Raw genomic sequence first — 17,559 nt, 5'->3', positions numbered from 1 at the left:
GAGCATCAAAGGGACGATTCTTTACTCAGTGTCATACAACAGCGCAATACAATCTACATAAACAGATATCGAGTTGCCTTCATAAGCTAAAAACAGCGCCCAAGAGCAGCAACCGAGGCAGGAAAGATGATTCATTCTTGTCAGGTGTAGTTTTAAAAGACATTTATTGGTTAGTGAACATCAAATATCAAGTAGCCAAGTGTTTTTCAACTGGTAGCGAGTAGGGGGGGCTGGTTGCTGGGGAACAGATCAATATCCAACAGATGTGTGTGGTTTCAAGACAGATATCCAGGGAAACGCACCAAAAGCACATTAAGCGGATGTTTCATAGTACCTATGTTCAGCTACAGCAGTGCAGAATGCAAAGGCCGGGGGGAGGAGCCAACGGCAAACTGAACCAGACATTACCGCCGCACGTTTGTGAGGCCCTCTGACCCAACAAACCCCCCCCCCCCGCCCACAGAAGTTCACATACACTGGGAATGTTCCAGAATGTTGTGTTTTTTCCCTTTCAGGGGAAAGGGTCAGTAGTGTGTCACACAATGGATATTCATACACGAGCTAACGATTTAAAAAAGTAACAACCTCGCTTTTGGAATCAAAGTACACCGAAACTCTAAAACGTGTGAAATTAAGGGAATATGCATAACAGACGGGTGAAAATCCTACGGTCTCCAAGAAGGGTCAACCAAGGCCGCTCTCAAACAGTACCGCCGAAACAGGCCGAGATGTTAAAGCAGTTACCATAACAACAGTAATAACATTAACGTAAAAATTCACTTTCTAACTACGCGACGATAACAGCAGAAAGAGTCTTAAAAAGAAAATAGGATACAGTGTCGCTTCCGTGACAGCAGAGATGTCGTTACAACCGTGTGGACAAACGGACGAGTGTTTTTCAGGTGAGAAGCTGGAGGCAGGGGGCCACTGGGCCCAGGATCCCCTCCGGAAAATGTTAGTCGACGTTCACGTGGTTCTTGCAGAACACTGAGGGCTCCAGTTAAGTGTTTCTCTAGCATACGAGCAAGTGCTACTCTGAGGATCTAAATAACAGACACAAGTAACACTACAGAGGAAGGGGAGGGACGGGCACACGGGGGGAGGGACAGTTACCCACAGAACCACCAAAACACTCATTTTCACCCCCCAGGCCTCATACATACAGCAGACGAACACAGACAGTCACTTCCAAGCCGGGAAGCCTCTCCCAGCTCCGATCCGGCTCGGGGGCGGGGGGGGGTCTCCGTTTACTTCAGCTGCCCATGACGGGGGGTGGGGGGGCTGCAAGGACGCCAGTGCATGTGCGTTACATGGCAAATGCTCAGGGGATTTTACATGGTCGCTGGTTCAGTGCAGTGTGTGTGCAGGGAGGGTGGGGCAGGAACACGGGCTGGGGGGGCGGGGGGGTGTAATCAATCATTCCGCTTTGCTACGCTTCACCACATTGGGAAGCTTCTCCTGTAACCTGGCAAAGAGGAAGAAAAACAACAACATTAGCAGCCACCTGTAATTACGCTGTAACACTCCTGTTTAGCAGAGCTGGCTGTCTAACCAAGCAAGACGGCTTCCCAGTTAGTGTCTGGAGGCTTTCCACTCTGCCCAGTGAGCCAACGCCCTGCAGTGTTCAGACTCCCAGTCACACGCTGACTGTGACCCCTTCGTCCCCCCCCCCCCGACACGGTGACTCCTTACTTCGCCACAGTGCTGTCCACTTGGGTGTGGACGCGTTTTATGTGATGGTCGATCTGGGTCTGCGGGGAGGAAAAAAAAAGAAAAAAGACATGAAATATTTTGAACTTGGCTGAAACCGATCGGGAGGAGCGGACAGAGGCGTGACCTTTGCCCTGTCCCAGAAGCAGCGGGACGTCATCGTGAGGAATGAGTCACGCAGCTGTACTCCGCTGACACGCCCATCAGCTGATGTGTTTCAGCTACAGGGGTAACAGTGGGAAGAGTAGATGCCCCTCTGTTTGAGCTTTTTACAGATATCACATGATGTGACAACTGGGCAGAGAAGAATCATTTCGATGTGTGTAACATAATGAGCATATAGATGCAGGAGTGTGTTCTGGGAAATTTTTAGCAAGAAATCCCAGCCTTTCGTTTCTGAGGCGGAACATTGGCAGGAATATTTCATAAACGGGCACATGGGAGTTTTACTTGCACTAAAAATGTTCTGAGGGCAGAATGCAAAATGATTGGTTGTCTCTCTGAGCCAATCAGATTGTAGAGGAGGTGGGCCCAAGACATCTTATTGTGTAACTCAGGTGTAGCGTGACATTAGCAGGGTAACAATGAGGCCGAACATGACGCTCAGCGGCGGGGGTCCCCATGGCGCCCTGACCCACCCCCGGTCTCCACCCGCCAGGTTACCCGCAGTATTGGTTAGTTAAAGCTGGGTACTAACACCTCTAACCGCTAAAACGGAAGGATCAGATGGTCTCACCTTGTTTTTCTCGTACACCAGGGGGACGGTAAAGAGAACAACATCCGCTGCGGGGGAGAGATGAGGAGAGAGCAGAAGCATGTGGCCTCTGTTAGTGTCTTTGATGAGCTTTTTAACAAAACACCCCCCATTGTTACTGCCCATACCACTGTGTGTTTAAGCAACAGAAAATGCAGGACTAAACACCCAGAGAGAATATGCAACAGCTCAGAACAGTCCTGAATAAATCTTAAACTGCATATAAAATATAAAAATATGTATAGTGATTCTGCCGGGCTGCTCTCCGACCTTCAAGTCTCTCCAAAGCTGGACAAATGTACCGCTTTACCTTATAATTGGAATGAAGAGGCTGTTTTTCAAACAGACTATGACTCAGACCTGAGCCTTACATAATACATCAGCAGGCACTGGGGGGGTCAGCCTGGGGGTCCCCTGAAGGCCCCTGATTGGGGCCCCCATCCCAGAATACATCAGCAGGCACTGGGGGGTCCCCTGAAGGCCTCTGATTGGGGCCCCCATCCCAGAATACATCAGCAGGCACTGGGGGGTCAGCCTGGGGGTCCCCTGAAGGCCCCTGATTGGGGCCCCCATCCCAGAATACATCAGCAGGCACTGGGGGGTCCCCTGAAGGCCTCTGATTGGGGCCCCCATCCCAGAATACATCAGCAGGCACTGGGGGGTCAGCCTGGGGGTCCCCTGAAGGCCCCTGATTGGGGCCCCCATCCCAGAATACATCAGCAGGCACTGGGGGGTCAGCCCGGGGGTCCCCTGAAGGCCCCTGATTGGGGCCCCCATCCCAGAATACATCAGCAGGCACTGGGGGGGTCAGCCCGGGGGTCCTCGGTGGTCTGTCTTACCCAGGATCAGGAGGGTGATGCCGTTAAAGATGGCGCCAACGTAGGTCATCAGCCACATGAGGACGGCCAGCTGGATTGAGAAAAGCACAAGGACCAATCACATCCATGCTACCCTAACTTTGACCCCTAACCCTAACTGCCCAATACCCCCCCAGCTGGGACAGGATCGCTCAGCATTGGGCGTTATGGTGCACTGGCTGAAGTCTTAATGAAATTCTGAAGGAAACATGAAAACATCACAGAACATTCCAGAAATAAATCACTCGTTTTCTCTCGTGCTTTGAACATTTGGCCTTAAATCCTTTCCTCTGAACTGCCGTCACTTTCCACATTGCATTAAACACAGCATTTACAATATGATGGATTACTGTACCATCAAGTTTGATAAATCGCAAGAAAAGCGATCGGTAATGCAGAATTACGGCCTCCGTCGTAAAAACAGTGAGCTGACCCTGGACTTGGAAGTAGGCAAACAAACCTTGAGGGAGTCCACCAGGTCCTCCACCAGGAAAAGACGCCTGACTTGGTGGATGGCGGAGTTGGCTTGGGACAGGCAGACGTCCACGTGTTTGCGGAAGGTCTCGGGCGCGACGCAGATGTCCTTTTCCATGAACGCCCTTCAGGTCAACAAGGAGCCACACATTAAGCCACGTCTGAAGGACCACGAAGCCGATACACACAGCCCAATGACTCCCCTCCCCCATCGGCGTCTCTAACTTGAAAGGGTGTCCGTCGTTGGACTTCTGCACCGCCTGGATGACCGACTTGTAGGATCGGAAGGTGATGGTCACGCAGAGGAGGGCCAGCAGGATGTAGGAGATCACGCTGATGACGCTGAAGGTGGCCAGTGACAGCAGAAGGATCAGCGAGACGCCGAACACCACGCCCGTCTTCTTGGGCTCCCGCCAGTACACCAGGTCTTTCACTGCGAGACGCGGAAACAGATGGAAGAGACCTCACTCCGTGGCATTCATGGACTAACTCGGGGCACAGGCAAAGAGCGGGGGCCCCGGTAACAGCTCTCAGTCGGCTAGTAATCATGACTGTCCAATAGGAATGCTCCTCACTCCTTACCTAAAATCTTATTGGACAATCATGACTTCAAGCTTAACATAACCCAGCTAAGTGAGAAATCCTCTTCACAAGCGAGTCCTGTGTGGCCTTCCACTAAAATGTCACAGACAACACCAATACAGTAACAGCAATCCAGCCGTCCCGTCTCTCTTTGGCTTGTCTTTTTTTTTTTAACGTTTGGCTCCTACGAAGGTGTGATCTGCAACAGTGGCTCTTCTGTTTTTTTGCCAGGGCAATTATATCAAATCCAAGCTTCACTGAGGTCATCGGGGGCCAATTTTTAAGGATATCACATGAAAGCTACAATAATAGACTTATTACACTACAATTTATATTTATTATTAATTCAAAGAATTTATTTTAGGCAGATATCTATTCATCTTCATACACTTGATCATAATTCTTTTTTGCACCTTAATGATCATGTGGGCTTGTAAAAATAGCTCTACAGGTCAGAAACGGCCAAAACCAGTCTGCGGGCCCAGATGTGCTCTTTAGCGCCCCCCCGGCGCATCACCTGGGGGCCCACAGTTTACAGCATGGCCTTTTGAGAAATGTCACTTAATATTCCTGTGAGCTTTGATGGAATGAATGACCAGGTTAACACTTACAATTAGATCTGAAATGACATGAAGAGAGTGTCCCCTTTGCCTGTCACCACGCTTAACATCGAAGACAAGAAGAAGCTGTTTGGACATCAGGCTCTCATGGACAATATTTCTATTCAGCAGCATGCAAATAATGGGGCATGTTTTCTCACTGCTCCTTGCTGCAGATGTTAGCCAAGCTCGCAACTGCCGTCACGTGCGACTGCTTAGCAAGTCCGCGTAAGTAGAGAAATAAAAATATTTCCATTGTGACATTGTGAGTCGAGTCTGGCACAGGAAACCCGTCTATTGTTCTCAGGTCATTCCTGGAGACGAGCTTCAATGCAAAGTACCACAGGAGGCCAACTCTATCCCAGCATGCCCCAGGAGGATCTCGGTATCTGTGGTGCGGAGTGCCGTGTCTACATACATCGACACGCGTGTCAAAGATTCAGCACGGATGTGAAGCAGAGTGCAGGTTGCAGTTCAGCTTTTCTAACCGAAATGTTGACAATATGGACACACGTACGGGTTAAATTTGGGCGATATCACATCGATATTATGTCATGCACACGCAGTAAGGGCTTCAGATGACAGGCGAAACATATGGCTGGACGCCAGCTTTCTGGTAATTTGGTAGGGAGATTAGTAGCACGGCTAAAATATTAATAAGATGTGTTTTGTGACACCCAAAAGTTACTAATCTGTATAAACTTGGCATATCTTTATTTTTATTCAATTCAGTTAGCGGAGCACACTGCATAATACCGTTTTGGTATACTACGGTTCGGTGTGCCGCGGTTCGGTGTGCCGCGGTTCGGTGTGCCGCGGTTCGGTGTACTTCCGTGCGATATGCACTGAAGTGGCGGTGAAGAAAGGGGCAGCTCAGTAGCCAGGATGTCTTTTAAAAGAGGAGATATTGTGGTTAAACAAGGTAAACAGACGTTTGCAGTGTGGTGGTACTTTTTGGAGTTTTAAGTCTGGTACGTTTATTAAACATAAGGATACGCCAAATTTATACCAATTAACTTTCGGGCATCATAAAATGCCTTATCAATATTTTAGACACACTACTAATCCAATGCCGAGAATCTAAGTTAAATGGGGAAAAGCAGAAAGATTTACTGTAACTGATAAACAAATGACAGCCTACATGTCCCATAGCACATTAAGCAGGTTAGTATAAGAACATAAGAAATTTACAAACGAGAGGAGGCCATTCGGCCCATCAAGCTCCTTTGGGGAGAACTCAACTAATATCTGAGTTGTTAAAATCTTATCTAGCTCTGATTTAAAGGAACCCAAGGTTTTCGCTTGTACTACATTAACCCTAAGAGGAAGACTAGTGCTTTCTCAACTACATTAACCCTAAGAGGAAGACTAGTGCTTTCTCAACTACATTAACCCTAAGAGGAAGACTAGTGCTTTCTCAACTACATTAACCCTAAGAGGAAGACTAGTGCTTTCTCAACTACATTAACCCTAAGAGGAAGACTAGTGCTTTCTCAACAACATTAACCCTAAGAAGAAGACTGGTGCTTTCTCAGATTGAGTTTAAAATGTTCTCCCGCTAATTTCCACCTATGGCCACGAGTTCTAACATTTAGCCTAATATTGAAGTAGCCATTTGGCTGAACAGCATTCAAACCTGTTAGAATCTTATATACCTGGATCATGTCCGCCCTTGGTCTCCTTTGCACGAGGCTGAACAGATTGAGCTCAGCTAACCTTTCCTCAAAAGACATTCCTCTAAGACCAGGAATCATTCTTGTACCCCTACGTTGCACCTTTTCTAAGGCAGCAATGTCCTTCTTGAGGTATGGTGACCAAACCTGCACACAGTATTCTAGGTGGGGTCTTACCAAGGAATTATATAATCGTAGCATCACCTCCCTTGACTTAAACTCCACACACCTAGAGATGTAACCCAACATCCTATTGGCCTTTTTTTAACTGGAAGCATCAACATCCCCACCAAGGTCATTCTCATGTGAAATGATACACACATGTATGTGCTACACTGTAAACTCCAGCAATGAAGGAAACTGAAAATATCTGACTTTATCTGTTCAAATAGTACATTTGTTTCATGCCCCTTCAGTGACAAAATGTCTCCTTTCATCTATCATGAATTAAGTTACTTGAGGCGAACAATGATTACAGAGCTGAAAATGTTTTGTTTTGAAAAGTTCCTTTGAAACCTTTGCAACCGTCTTCCAACTGAATATCCTGCTTACATTCGCTGGGAGCTTGGAGACTTTCCCAGGCAGCACATGGCACCAGGCAGGGGGACACCCTGGACGGGATGCCTGTCCTTCACAGGACAAAAGGCGGGGGGACACCCTGGACGGGATGCCTGTCCTTCACAGGACAAAAGGCGGGGGGACACCCTGGACGGGATGCCTGTCCTTCACAGGACAAAAGGCGGGGGGACACCCTGGACGGGATGCCAGTCCATCGCAGGGCTCATACACACTGTAGGCAATCTAGAGATGCAGAATTGCCTATTAGTCTTTGTGTGTGGAGTTTACATGAGCACCCACTGTGTCTACCCTCAGTCCAAAGAGCGGATGTGGGATCTGAACCCACAATGGTGAGGGAATAGTGCTGCCCAATGAGCCACTATACCACCCGGGGTGAGACATGTTCTTCATTTATTAATAAAGACTGCTCAAAATGTTTACTACAGCAAAAAAAAAGCAGAACTACTTTCATATTATTACAGTTCTGTGGTGTGAAGGGAAAGTGGTTAATGTATAAACATCCGCATGTTCCAGGCACAGTGAAAGCTATGCGGGACAAGGCATGGCCCCCGCCAAACAGAGCGGCTTTGCAGAGGCATCACCTGCCCTGCTGGATCTCCGATGCGTCGGCCGCACCCAAAAACATCGTATCCAGGACACGGTGTCCATGCTCCACAGTCCAGCTTTAGTGGGCAAATGAAACGCAAGTCTTTAAAAAATGTTAATAGGAGGTGAAGTATTTTCAAATGGCCATCCTTTGCACAAAATAGCAGAACAAACACGCTGACAGAGACAAAGGAGCCTGTTCAGCACAACATTAAAAAAAAAATAGACTTTAATGCGGGCTTTTTTTGGCAGGGAGCTAAATAGCTGGAATGCTGTTCAGTTACGCAAGAACCGTGCGATACCACAAACGTCCCGCCACTGCTGCATGTATCTTTACTCTGTGTGGAGGTTCCTGGCCTCCTAACACAGCTCCCCCACATTCTCCTGCAACACATGTAGAGGGCTGGGAGGGGGCACCCTGATCGTGATGAAAAAACCCCAGACAGACAACCTGTCACAATCCCCCCCAGTATATTTATATATATATATAAAAAAAAAAACTAATTCAAAGTCAGCTTGAATAAGTAGAGCGATTACATAAACCCCCAGTCTGGTCTGCAGAGGTTTAGCTGGTTGGCGCCGTGGCACCGAATGGCAGATCCCTGCTCCGCTCATTGGTTCTGAGGTCCGTTCATCAGGTGCACAGCGTGTTACGTGAGCATACAGTGTGAAATCCCCGCCGAACCACCTGGAATCCCGCCGAAGACAGGAGCGGCTCGCCAGCACAGAGTTAGCGTGACGCCCCCAGGGACAGTGTGTTAGCATTAGCCGCATGCTAAGAAAACACACACCACAACGTCCTGCGGAGAGACAGGAAGCCGATCATGATGGGACAACGGCCAAGAGGGAGCATCCCCTTCCACTGGCCGAGCAACAGCCGCACTCCGGGTGCCGGTCCGTGGGGGGGAAAATGCAACCAACAGGGCAGACTGGAAATACACAGGTGACTCCGCCGTGACATGGTAGCGGGAAGGGGAGAGCGAGAAACGAAACACACGCGGCTGAGAGAAGAAGCAGGGAAAAGGGAATTAAAGAAAGAGGGGAGTGAAGGAATGATACGGCAGACGGGCCGCCCGATCGTCCTGTTGGAGAAGCGAGAGCCATCATAGCCCAGCAAGGACAGAGCATGTCACAGCCATTAATGAACAAACAGCCGAACAAACGTGGAACGGTCGAACAAACGTGGAACGGCCAACATAGACCATGGGCTTGCAGAAGATGACCTTTCTTTAGGGACATAGGAACCTGGGAGGACGGTGGGGGTATGTACCCCGCCCCCCCCAATTTCGTTTGACTTCATTCATTCCCCCAAAAAAATAGACCTTTGCATATGAAATTGCTTCCCCCAAATATCAAACTCTCTGCTACGCCACTATCTACACTAAAACTGCACAGCAGTGAGGCCGGCCTTCATGTCATATATAGACCTTATGTTACACAGCAGTGAGGCCTGCCTTCATGTCATATATAGACCTTATGTTACACAGCAGTGAGGCCGGCCTTCATGTCATACTGTATATAGACCTTATGTTACACAGCAGTGAGGCCTGCCTTCATGTCATATATACTGTAGACCTTATGTTACACAGGCGTGGAGAGAACTACAGGAAACGGATGGCCCATGTGAGGCGTGGAGAGACTGCCTCTCTGCAGCGAAAGCCGCTCGCAGACGTCTCCCTGGACAAGGCCACACTGTCGCTGCACTGAACATTACTCACGGAGGCGATTCCAGCACTGCAGGTTCCCCGGGGAGCTGACAGACAGGCTTGGCCGGGTACATTTCAGGGGATGGACGCACCCAGACCAGCCCAGACCAGGCTGCAGAGCCAGACGCCATTCACTGGCTGCTGACGGGAGGGGCAGTGCATACCCAAAAGGTCACACCCTGAATTTCACGCACCTCAGGAGCACAGTTCTCACAGGGGTGAGATTAAGGACAGGCCAGTGCACAGTCACGGCACGTTTTCCAGCACAGAACCAAGAACCCCGCGTCCTGCCGTGGCAGACGCACGCTCTGATGTCACTTCCTCCTCAACGGACCCCCGCATCCTACAAACCGTCTGCTCGACCTGTATCCTCTGTCCTACATTTGCCGAGCCGAGAAAATCCCGCGTGGAAACGCCCAGCTGATGGGACCCAACTCGCAGTCGTCTGGAAAACATTAAATAGGCTGCCAATCCAGACAGTATCCATAATCCTTCCTTCACTGATGTTTGGTCTCCCTGAACCCCCCCATGCCAGCCTCCCCACTCAGGACTCCCTGAGGGCCCCCTCACCAGCCACCAGTGTCATGTCAGCCACCAAAGTCCCTTTTCCAGCACAGTCTAGCCAGCTGAAATGCTGATTCTGCAGACTCAGACAGGCCACAGAGTCTCAGTCCGACAGGGCAGGACAGGCCTGCCTCTCCGCCACTCAGGGAGCCGGACCTCACACTAAACAGCTGGGGTCAGCACTCTGCACATCCTGCAGAAACACCCCCTCTGTCAGCCAGAGTCCATGTTAGCGTAACGGCAATCACATCCACAGGGGAAATACGGTCATATAGTATGTGGCTATTCAGTATTCAGCCTTTACGTCCCCTCACGGTGTGTGACTGTGTGTCTGCTCTCCAATTGTCTGGTGTCCTGTCCCCGTACCTCGTCCCCTGCAATTCCTGCGACAGGCTCCCGGTTTACCGCGACCCCGAGTCACACATCATTAACGAGGAAGTTAGCGGTAAACGTGGCTCAGACCCTAATCAGGACCTTAATGCTTGCACATTTTTGACAGATTCTGGCATCCTGCCTGGAGACCACTTACCCAAAATGAAAACGCTAATATGCAGTGACCAGGTCTGTGCAGATTTCCATCAAAAATGAGACACAGAGTCTCTGCATGCAGTGCTGGAGCAGTGCGATTGTCTCTCACATCTGGCAGGATTCACTACATTTTGACTAAACTATGTCATACTTTCCTAATCTATACATTAATATTCTGCTATACATAGTTTTGTCCTCCTGATTTTCAAACTGGTAAAGAAAGAGCCAGTGGTTTGGGGATATTTTAATTGCCTAAATTAGACCAGCCAGTTCTTTGAAACATATTTCCATAATCCTCGGGGGACAAGCAAACCTACCTAACACTGCCATTTCGCAACAAAAAACACCTCCAGTGTCACAGTTAATCAACCAGCTAAAACACGTAAACAGATGAAAAACAATTAACGTGTCATTTTGAGATGAAAAGCTATTGTAAAGCAGGCAAGTGTGTCTGTATGTCACCGCTGGAGCCGGTTCAATTCTAGCGCCCCAGAGCTGCCGCGATGCATAAAATGCAGATGCAGAAATGCTTCATCATTAATAAAAATACGCAGGCAGTTTCTGTAGGTGCTGCGGCGGAAAGGCAGCGTCGTTCTAGCGGTTATACCGGACAAAGCATTCGATTAGACATAAAAAATTCAGTGGCTGTTTATTATCTGTAACCTGTATGGCGACGATCACATACAAAGCTTGGCCCATATAGCACATTAAAAACAGAACAAACCGCGGGGACCATAATCATTGATTCTCATTATTCAAATCACACTCTCCGTAAATATGAGAGTGACGGACGGACGTTTTAGGCTAAAAGTCGGGCTACGTTTGAAGAATAGGATGGATGGGTTTACTGCGTATTCACAGCCCCGACGAAGACAACGCAACCTCCATTCAGACCCCCTCAAACGCACATGAACCGTCCGCCCTAATAACACATTTAAATGCTTTATATTTGCATCTCCAACATTTCGCTTTAATACGAGGCCGCGGTATATATTTTTTTATTACCAAATTATCAGCATTCACGTTAACGCGAAACGCCCTTTCGGGTCTACTTGTTTATGCACAACATGGCGTTTGTGAAAATGCATGGGATTATTTTGCAAAAAAAAAAAATAATAATAATAATAAAATGAGGTTAGTAGCGAGCCCACTTTGCATAAAAGAGGGGCCTAGTTTATCGATAGGGAAGGGGAGAAGCGCGGCGGCCAGGGGCGGACGGCGGCCGCGGAGTATGCGGCAGGGAGCGGCGAGCCGGGCGGGCAAACGGGGCAGCCGCCTGTCACACGGCCATATCAATAAGCTTAACGGCTATTAACGACATGGACCGCTGGTTGTTCTCTACATTCAATCCTGTTATTAAACGACGCCTAATGCGACATTAATGCACAGGCGCGTCATAACAAACCCCCCGAAGCGTTAACAATACGAATAATCTGGTTTATTTTCCACCGCCTCAGCCCCCGTCTCGCGCTGACAGTTTATGGGATGTCAGACCCGGGTCCGCGTCTCACCGGAGAGCTTGGAGTCCTTGGCCGAGGGAGAGGAGTTCATTCCCGACGAGGAGACCTGGGGAGACTGGTGCATCTGATCTGCCATTTTGGCGACGTGATTACCGACGGAGGAAAACGTCCGTAGCGCCTTCTGCTTCTCTCCTTATCGGATCTGCTGGCTGCGTCTCGGAGGGCGGAGGCCGAGAGGGAGCGCCTGGCGCTGCCGCGGACGGAGAGCTTGGCGATGGGGGCGTGTTCCGCGGGGCGGGCTTTAACGGCAAATCGAGGCGTATACAGTGGGTCGAGACCCTGTGCCGGAGGAGGCGGGGAAAGGAGGTGTGTGCAGTGGGTCCAGACCCTGTGCAGAAGGAGGTGGGTACATGGGGTGGGGATTAACACAAAAGGAGGTGTGTGCAGTGGGTCGAGACCCTGCGTGGAGGGGGTGGCTGCACAGGGCGGGGTTTAACACAAAAGGAGGTTTGCAGTGGGTCGAGACCCTGTGCAGGAGGGGGCGGGGTTTAATGGCAAAGGAGGTGTGTGCAGTTGGTCGAGACCCTGTGCCAGAGAGGGCGGGTGCATGGGGCGGGGTTTAACACAAAAGGAGGTGTGTGCAGTGGGTCCAGACTCTGTGCAGAAGGGGGTGGGTGCATGGGGTGGGGTTTAACACAAAAGGAGGTGTGTGCAGTGGGTCGAGACCCTGATTCTGAGTCTGATGTCAGCTCAAAGTTTTGTATAGGAAACCCATAAATATAACGCACGTAGCCTGACACACGGAACACACCATGTCAATGTGTTGCAGCAGAAGCTGCTTAAGCACAGTTAGAATAAGCTGGTTCCACATGCAGCGCAGGGCCAGGATTTGAACTGCAGACCATGGAGGTCTGAGATAGTAGTGATATCCATCATTCCTTCCTACTTATATTATCAGGTACTTTTACTAATAAGATAAGATATGACTTTATTGTAATTGTAGTTATAAAAGACTTGGTGGCTCTCAGAACAGCTAGAAAATATAAAGTAAAAAGAAAATGGTGCAGTGTGAACAGGTATTGCACACATTATAATTGCATTTATGCAGTGTAAAACAGGTAATCAGTGTACACAGGTATTCAGTGTGAACAGGTATTGCACACATTATAATTGCATTTATGCAGTGTACAACAGGTAATCAGTGTACACAGGTATTCAGTGTGAACAGGTATTGCACACATTATAATTGCATTTATGCAGTGTACAACAGGTAATCAGTGTACACAGGTATTCAGTGTGAACAGGTATTGCACACATTATAATTGCATTTATTCAGTGTAAAACAGGTAATCAGTGTACACAGGTATTCAGTGTGAACAGGTATTACACACATAATTGCATTTATGCAGTGTAAAACAGGTAATCAGTGTACACAGGTATTCAGTGTAAACAGGTATTGCACACATTATAATTGCATTTATTCAGTGTAAAACAGGTAATCAGTGTACACAGGTATTCAGTGTGAACAGGTATTACACACATAATTGCATTTATGCAGTGTAAAACAGGTAATCAGTGTACACAGGTATTCAGTGTAAACAGGTATTGCACATATTATAAGTGCATTTATGCTGTGAAAAACAGGTAATCAATGTAAACAGCTATGCAGTATGAACAGGTATTGCACACATTATAATATTTTAGTAATTGTATTTACAGTCCTAGATGTAAAGTGGGCAGTGCGTGAGCCGCAGTTTGGGGAAGAGGAGGGAGGTGGGAATGACATCATATTAATCTTTTAATTTTAAATTTAAGCTTCACACGTACTAAAATACGAATGCTTCCTGTTTGTGGTATGAGGTTACATGTCGTGCTGTGATGAGCTGATGTCCTGCCTCAGCTGGCCTTTGGACCCTGTGCTGCTTCAGGCAGGATCCAGACTCTCTATCTGCCACCTGGGTACAGTGAACATAGGGCCTTTAATGAACGCACCAGGCTGCAGCTGGAAGAAAGCTTCCAAGGTGAGGAGATGTTTTGTTTGTTGCATATATTTCATTTTACCAATAACAGAAGTGAATCATGATAGTTTGGGGGACTGGGTTGAAGGTTAGAGATGATGATGTAAACAGTGCACTGGGTTGAAGGTTAGAGATGATAATGTAAACAGTGCACTTAGGCACATGAGCCTGGTCTCAGATAATGAACATTTTTCTTTCCCTTCGAGGATTTTCTTTCCCTTGGATGGAAAAAAGGAAGGACGTGGTATCGTTTTTTGGAGGGCCACCTTGTCATTGTATGTCTGTCTAACATACCGGGCATTTTCTCAATGGGTATGAGGCCAAAGTCTCCCCCACCCCCGGCATGTATGGTAAATTTACCCGGGGGGGACCAGCACTAAATGCTAATTCTATTCCAGCCCTGGTGTGAGTGATTAAAAATTTAGGGCATTCCCACCTGTGCTTGTGTGACGTGCCCCTGAGCTCCACGGTTTCTATGGTGTTTTGGCTGTTTTCATAATTTGTTTATTCTAAGATGGCCTTATTGTGTGTGTAGGCTGTGTGCAGGCTGTGTGTAGGCTGTGTCGGGGCTTTGTGTAGGCTGTGTGGGGGCTGTGTGCGGGCTGTGTGTAGGCTGTGTCGGGGCTTTGTGTAGGCTGTGTGGGGGCTGTGTGCGGGCTGTGTGTAGGCTGTGTATGGGCTGTGTGGGCTGTGTGGGGGCTGTGTGTAGGCTGTGTACGGGCTGTGTGTAGGCTGTGTGCGGGCTGTGTGTAGGCTGTGTGCGGGCTGTGTGTGGGCTGTGTGCGGGCTTTGTGTAGGCTGTGTGGGGGCTGTGTGTAGGCTGTGTGGGGGCTGTGTGCGGGCTGTGTGTAGGCTGTGTATGGGCTGTGTGTAGGCTGTGTATGGGCTGTGTACGGGCTGTGTGTAGGCTGTGTGTGGGCTGTGTGTAGGCTGTGTGTAGGCTGTGTGGGGGCTGTGTGTGGGCTGTGTGGGGGCTGTGTGTAGGCTGTGTGGGGGCTGTGTGTAGGCTGTGTGTGGGCTGTGTGTAGGCTGTGTGTGGGCTGTGTGGGGGCTGTGTGTAGGCTGTGTGGGGGCTGTGTGTAGGCTGTGTGGGGGCTGTGTGTAGGCTGTGTACGGGCTGTGTGTAGGCTGTGTGTGGGCTGTGTGTAGGCTGTGTGGGGGCTGTGTGTAGGCTGTGTGGGGGCTGTGTGTAGGCTGTGTACGGGCTGTGTGGGGGCTGTGTGTAGGCTGTGTGTAGGCTGTGTGTGGGCTGTGTGTAGGCTGTGTGTAGGCTGTGTGGGGTGTTGTGTGTAGGCTGTGTTGGGGCTGTGTGTAGGCTGTGTACGGGCTGTGTGTAGGCTGTGTACGGGCTGTGTGTAGGCTGTGTGTGGGCTGTGTGTAGGCTGTGTGGGGGCTGTGTGTAGGCTGTGTGGGGGCTGTGTGTAGGCTGTGTACGGGCTGTGTGTAGGCTGTGTACGGGCTGTGTGTTGGCTGTGTGTGGACTGTGTGTAGGCTGTGTATGGGCTGTGTGTAGCCTGTGTGTGGGCTGTGTGGGGGCTGTGTGTAGGCTGTGTATGGGCAGTGTGGGGGCTGTGTGTAGGCTGTGAACGGGCTGTGTGTAGGCTGTGTGTGGGCTGTGTGCGCACATGTCTGTATGTATGTGTACGTGCGTGTGTGTGTCCACGTGTTTGTATGCATGCGTCCATGTATGCATGCGCATGTCTGTGTGAGTCCTTGTGTGCGCATATGTGTGTGTGCCCGTGTGTGCGCGCACATGTGTGTGTTTGCATATATATGTGCCCGTGTGTGTGTGTGCACATATGTGTGCGTGTGTGTGTGCACGTGTCTGCACGTGCCCGTGTGTGTGTGTGTGCATGCCCTCCACCTTTACCTGCTCTTATGCTTTGCTGAACAGACTCCCGGGTACCTCAGCACCAGCCGCATTACAGGTCATCAGTGGATGTTTAAAATTCACGCACTTCCCGGTTAGAGCAGGTATGGATCCAACAACCTTTTGCACAAAACTTGACTCTTCAAGGAAACATAAAGCACAGCACGGCTGCTGCAGTAGTCGTGCAGATACACACCTGGAAACTGAGCTCTGGTAATGATGCATTTTCCTTGGAGTATCATGCAGACCTTCTCCAGGCCAATGGCCAAAGCACCGTTTATCACGCTCTACAGTCCTAAAATTAGCACTTCTTCTTCCTGCCTGTTTGCTTGTAGCTCAATTTTAATTAGACACCGAAGGGTGAAACCTTTTATTTGTATAAATAATTGTATTGCACTTTAATGTGCTACTTGCACCAAACTGTCTATTGCACCTTACTCTACCATTTGCACTTTCCTGATAGATGCTAAATTGCATTTTATTGCACCTGTACAATGACAGAAAAGTTGAATCTCATCTAATCTGATCTAATCTAATGAGATTTTTTTTTATAATTTACCACTTCCTCTTTTGCAGCGCCCCTGTATATCAGCTTTCGATTGCCTCCTCTTCAGTACAGTGCGCTGTTCAAATGTGGAAATGCAACACACCCCAATCAAGAGTGACTTCAGAAGGGATGTTGAAACTCATAAGATTGGAAAGTATTACAAAAGAATCGCTGAAGACTTAGGACTTAGGATAGAGATCCCCGGGGGGAGGTGCTGGGGGTCCGCAGGGGGGATAGAGATCCCCGGGGGGAGGTGCTGGGGGTCCGCAGGGGGGATAGAGATCCCCGGGGGGAGGTGCTGAGGGTCCGCAGTGGGGATAGAGATCCTCGGGGTGAAGTTTGGGGAAGCTGCGTCACCCGACCTCGACACCTTCAAACACTCAAAATGCGATGCTGTAACCTAAGGGAGAGTATTCAGGTACGCAAGAACCGAGACTGGATAATGCAGAGAACTGGCCCAGAACATCAACTGGCTGGGTCATTCGATAAAGGAGCTAAAACACTTTAGTTATACACTTTTTTTGTATATACACACACATAAATGTGTACACACACACATGCATATTTATCTTATATAAGCACAGTCTCAATTGGGTTCAGATCTGGAGATTGAGATGGCCATTGCAAAGCTTTCATTTTGCATTCTCCATCCCATTCCTCTGTTGATTTTGATGTGTGTCCGGGGTCATTTATCTTGCTGAAAGCTCCATCCACAGATAGGTCTCAACCTTCTGGCAGAGGCAGCTAAGTTTCGGGCCAAAATTTCTTCACATTTATTGGAATTCAATCTGGCATTAATCTTCGCAAGTTCCCTCGACTCAGAACAGCCCCAAAGCATTAGCAGTCACCAATCATATTTCACATTGGGTATCAGGTGTTTCTCTTTCTGTTCTGCCGAACATGACGATGATGTACACGAAAGCTTTTTGCACTGAACCACACTGACGAATGATGACATGATTTTACTCGTGTGTAACTCCATATTATTACCCCATGGAAACAGGAAATCCTCATAGACGACAAAGGAGTTGCTGGACAGCACGAGCAATAAAT

The 17,559-nt window shown here is 48.9% G+C and overlaps 1 protein-coding gene and 1 long non-coding RNA gene across 2 annotated transcripts; one reads left to right on the top strand and one right to left on the bottom strand.

The window, feature by feature from the left end:
- Positions 1–147: 147 nt before the first annotated feature.
- Positions 148–12,340, bottom strand: LOC111859214 (reticulon-3-B-like). The gene is made up of 7 exons (XM_023841714.2): positions 12,123–12,340; positions 4,021–4,228; positions 3,782–3,920; positions 3,304–3,373; positions 2,447–2,493; positions 1,693–1,751; positions 148–1,465 (listed from the first exon to the last, which is right to left on the bottom strand). Exons 1-7 carry the CDS (start codon positions 12,205–12,207, stop codon positions 1,417–1,419), a joined length of 657 nt encoding a protein of 218 aa, XP_023697482.1. The 5' UTR covers positions 12,208–12,340; the 3' UTR covers positions 148–1,416.
- A 34-nt stretch (positions 12,341–12,374) lies between these two features.
- Positions 12,375–16,684, top strand: LOC111859215 (uncharacterized). The gene is made up of 4 exons (XR_002841767.2): positions 12,375–12,473; positions 13,932–14,092; positions 15,984–16,063; positions 16,536–16,684. It is a non-coding gene; the product is annotated as an uncharacterized lncRNA (long non-coding RNA).
- Positions 16,685–17,559: the final 875 nt, after the last annotated feature.

This window comes from Paramormyrops kingsleyae, chromosome 24 (genome assembly GCF_048594095.1).
Source record: "Paramormyrops kingsleyae isolate MSU_618 chromosome 24, PKINGS_0.4, whole genome shotgun sequence".
NCBI classification, from domain to species: domain Eukaryota; kingdom Metazoa; phylum Chordata; class Actinopteri; order Osteoglossiformes; family Mormyridae; genus Paramormyrops; species Paramormyrops kingsleyae.
Note: the sequence above shows the minus strand (reverse complement) of the source record. Positions and strands in the feature narration are given on the sequence as shown.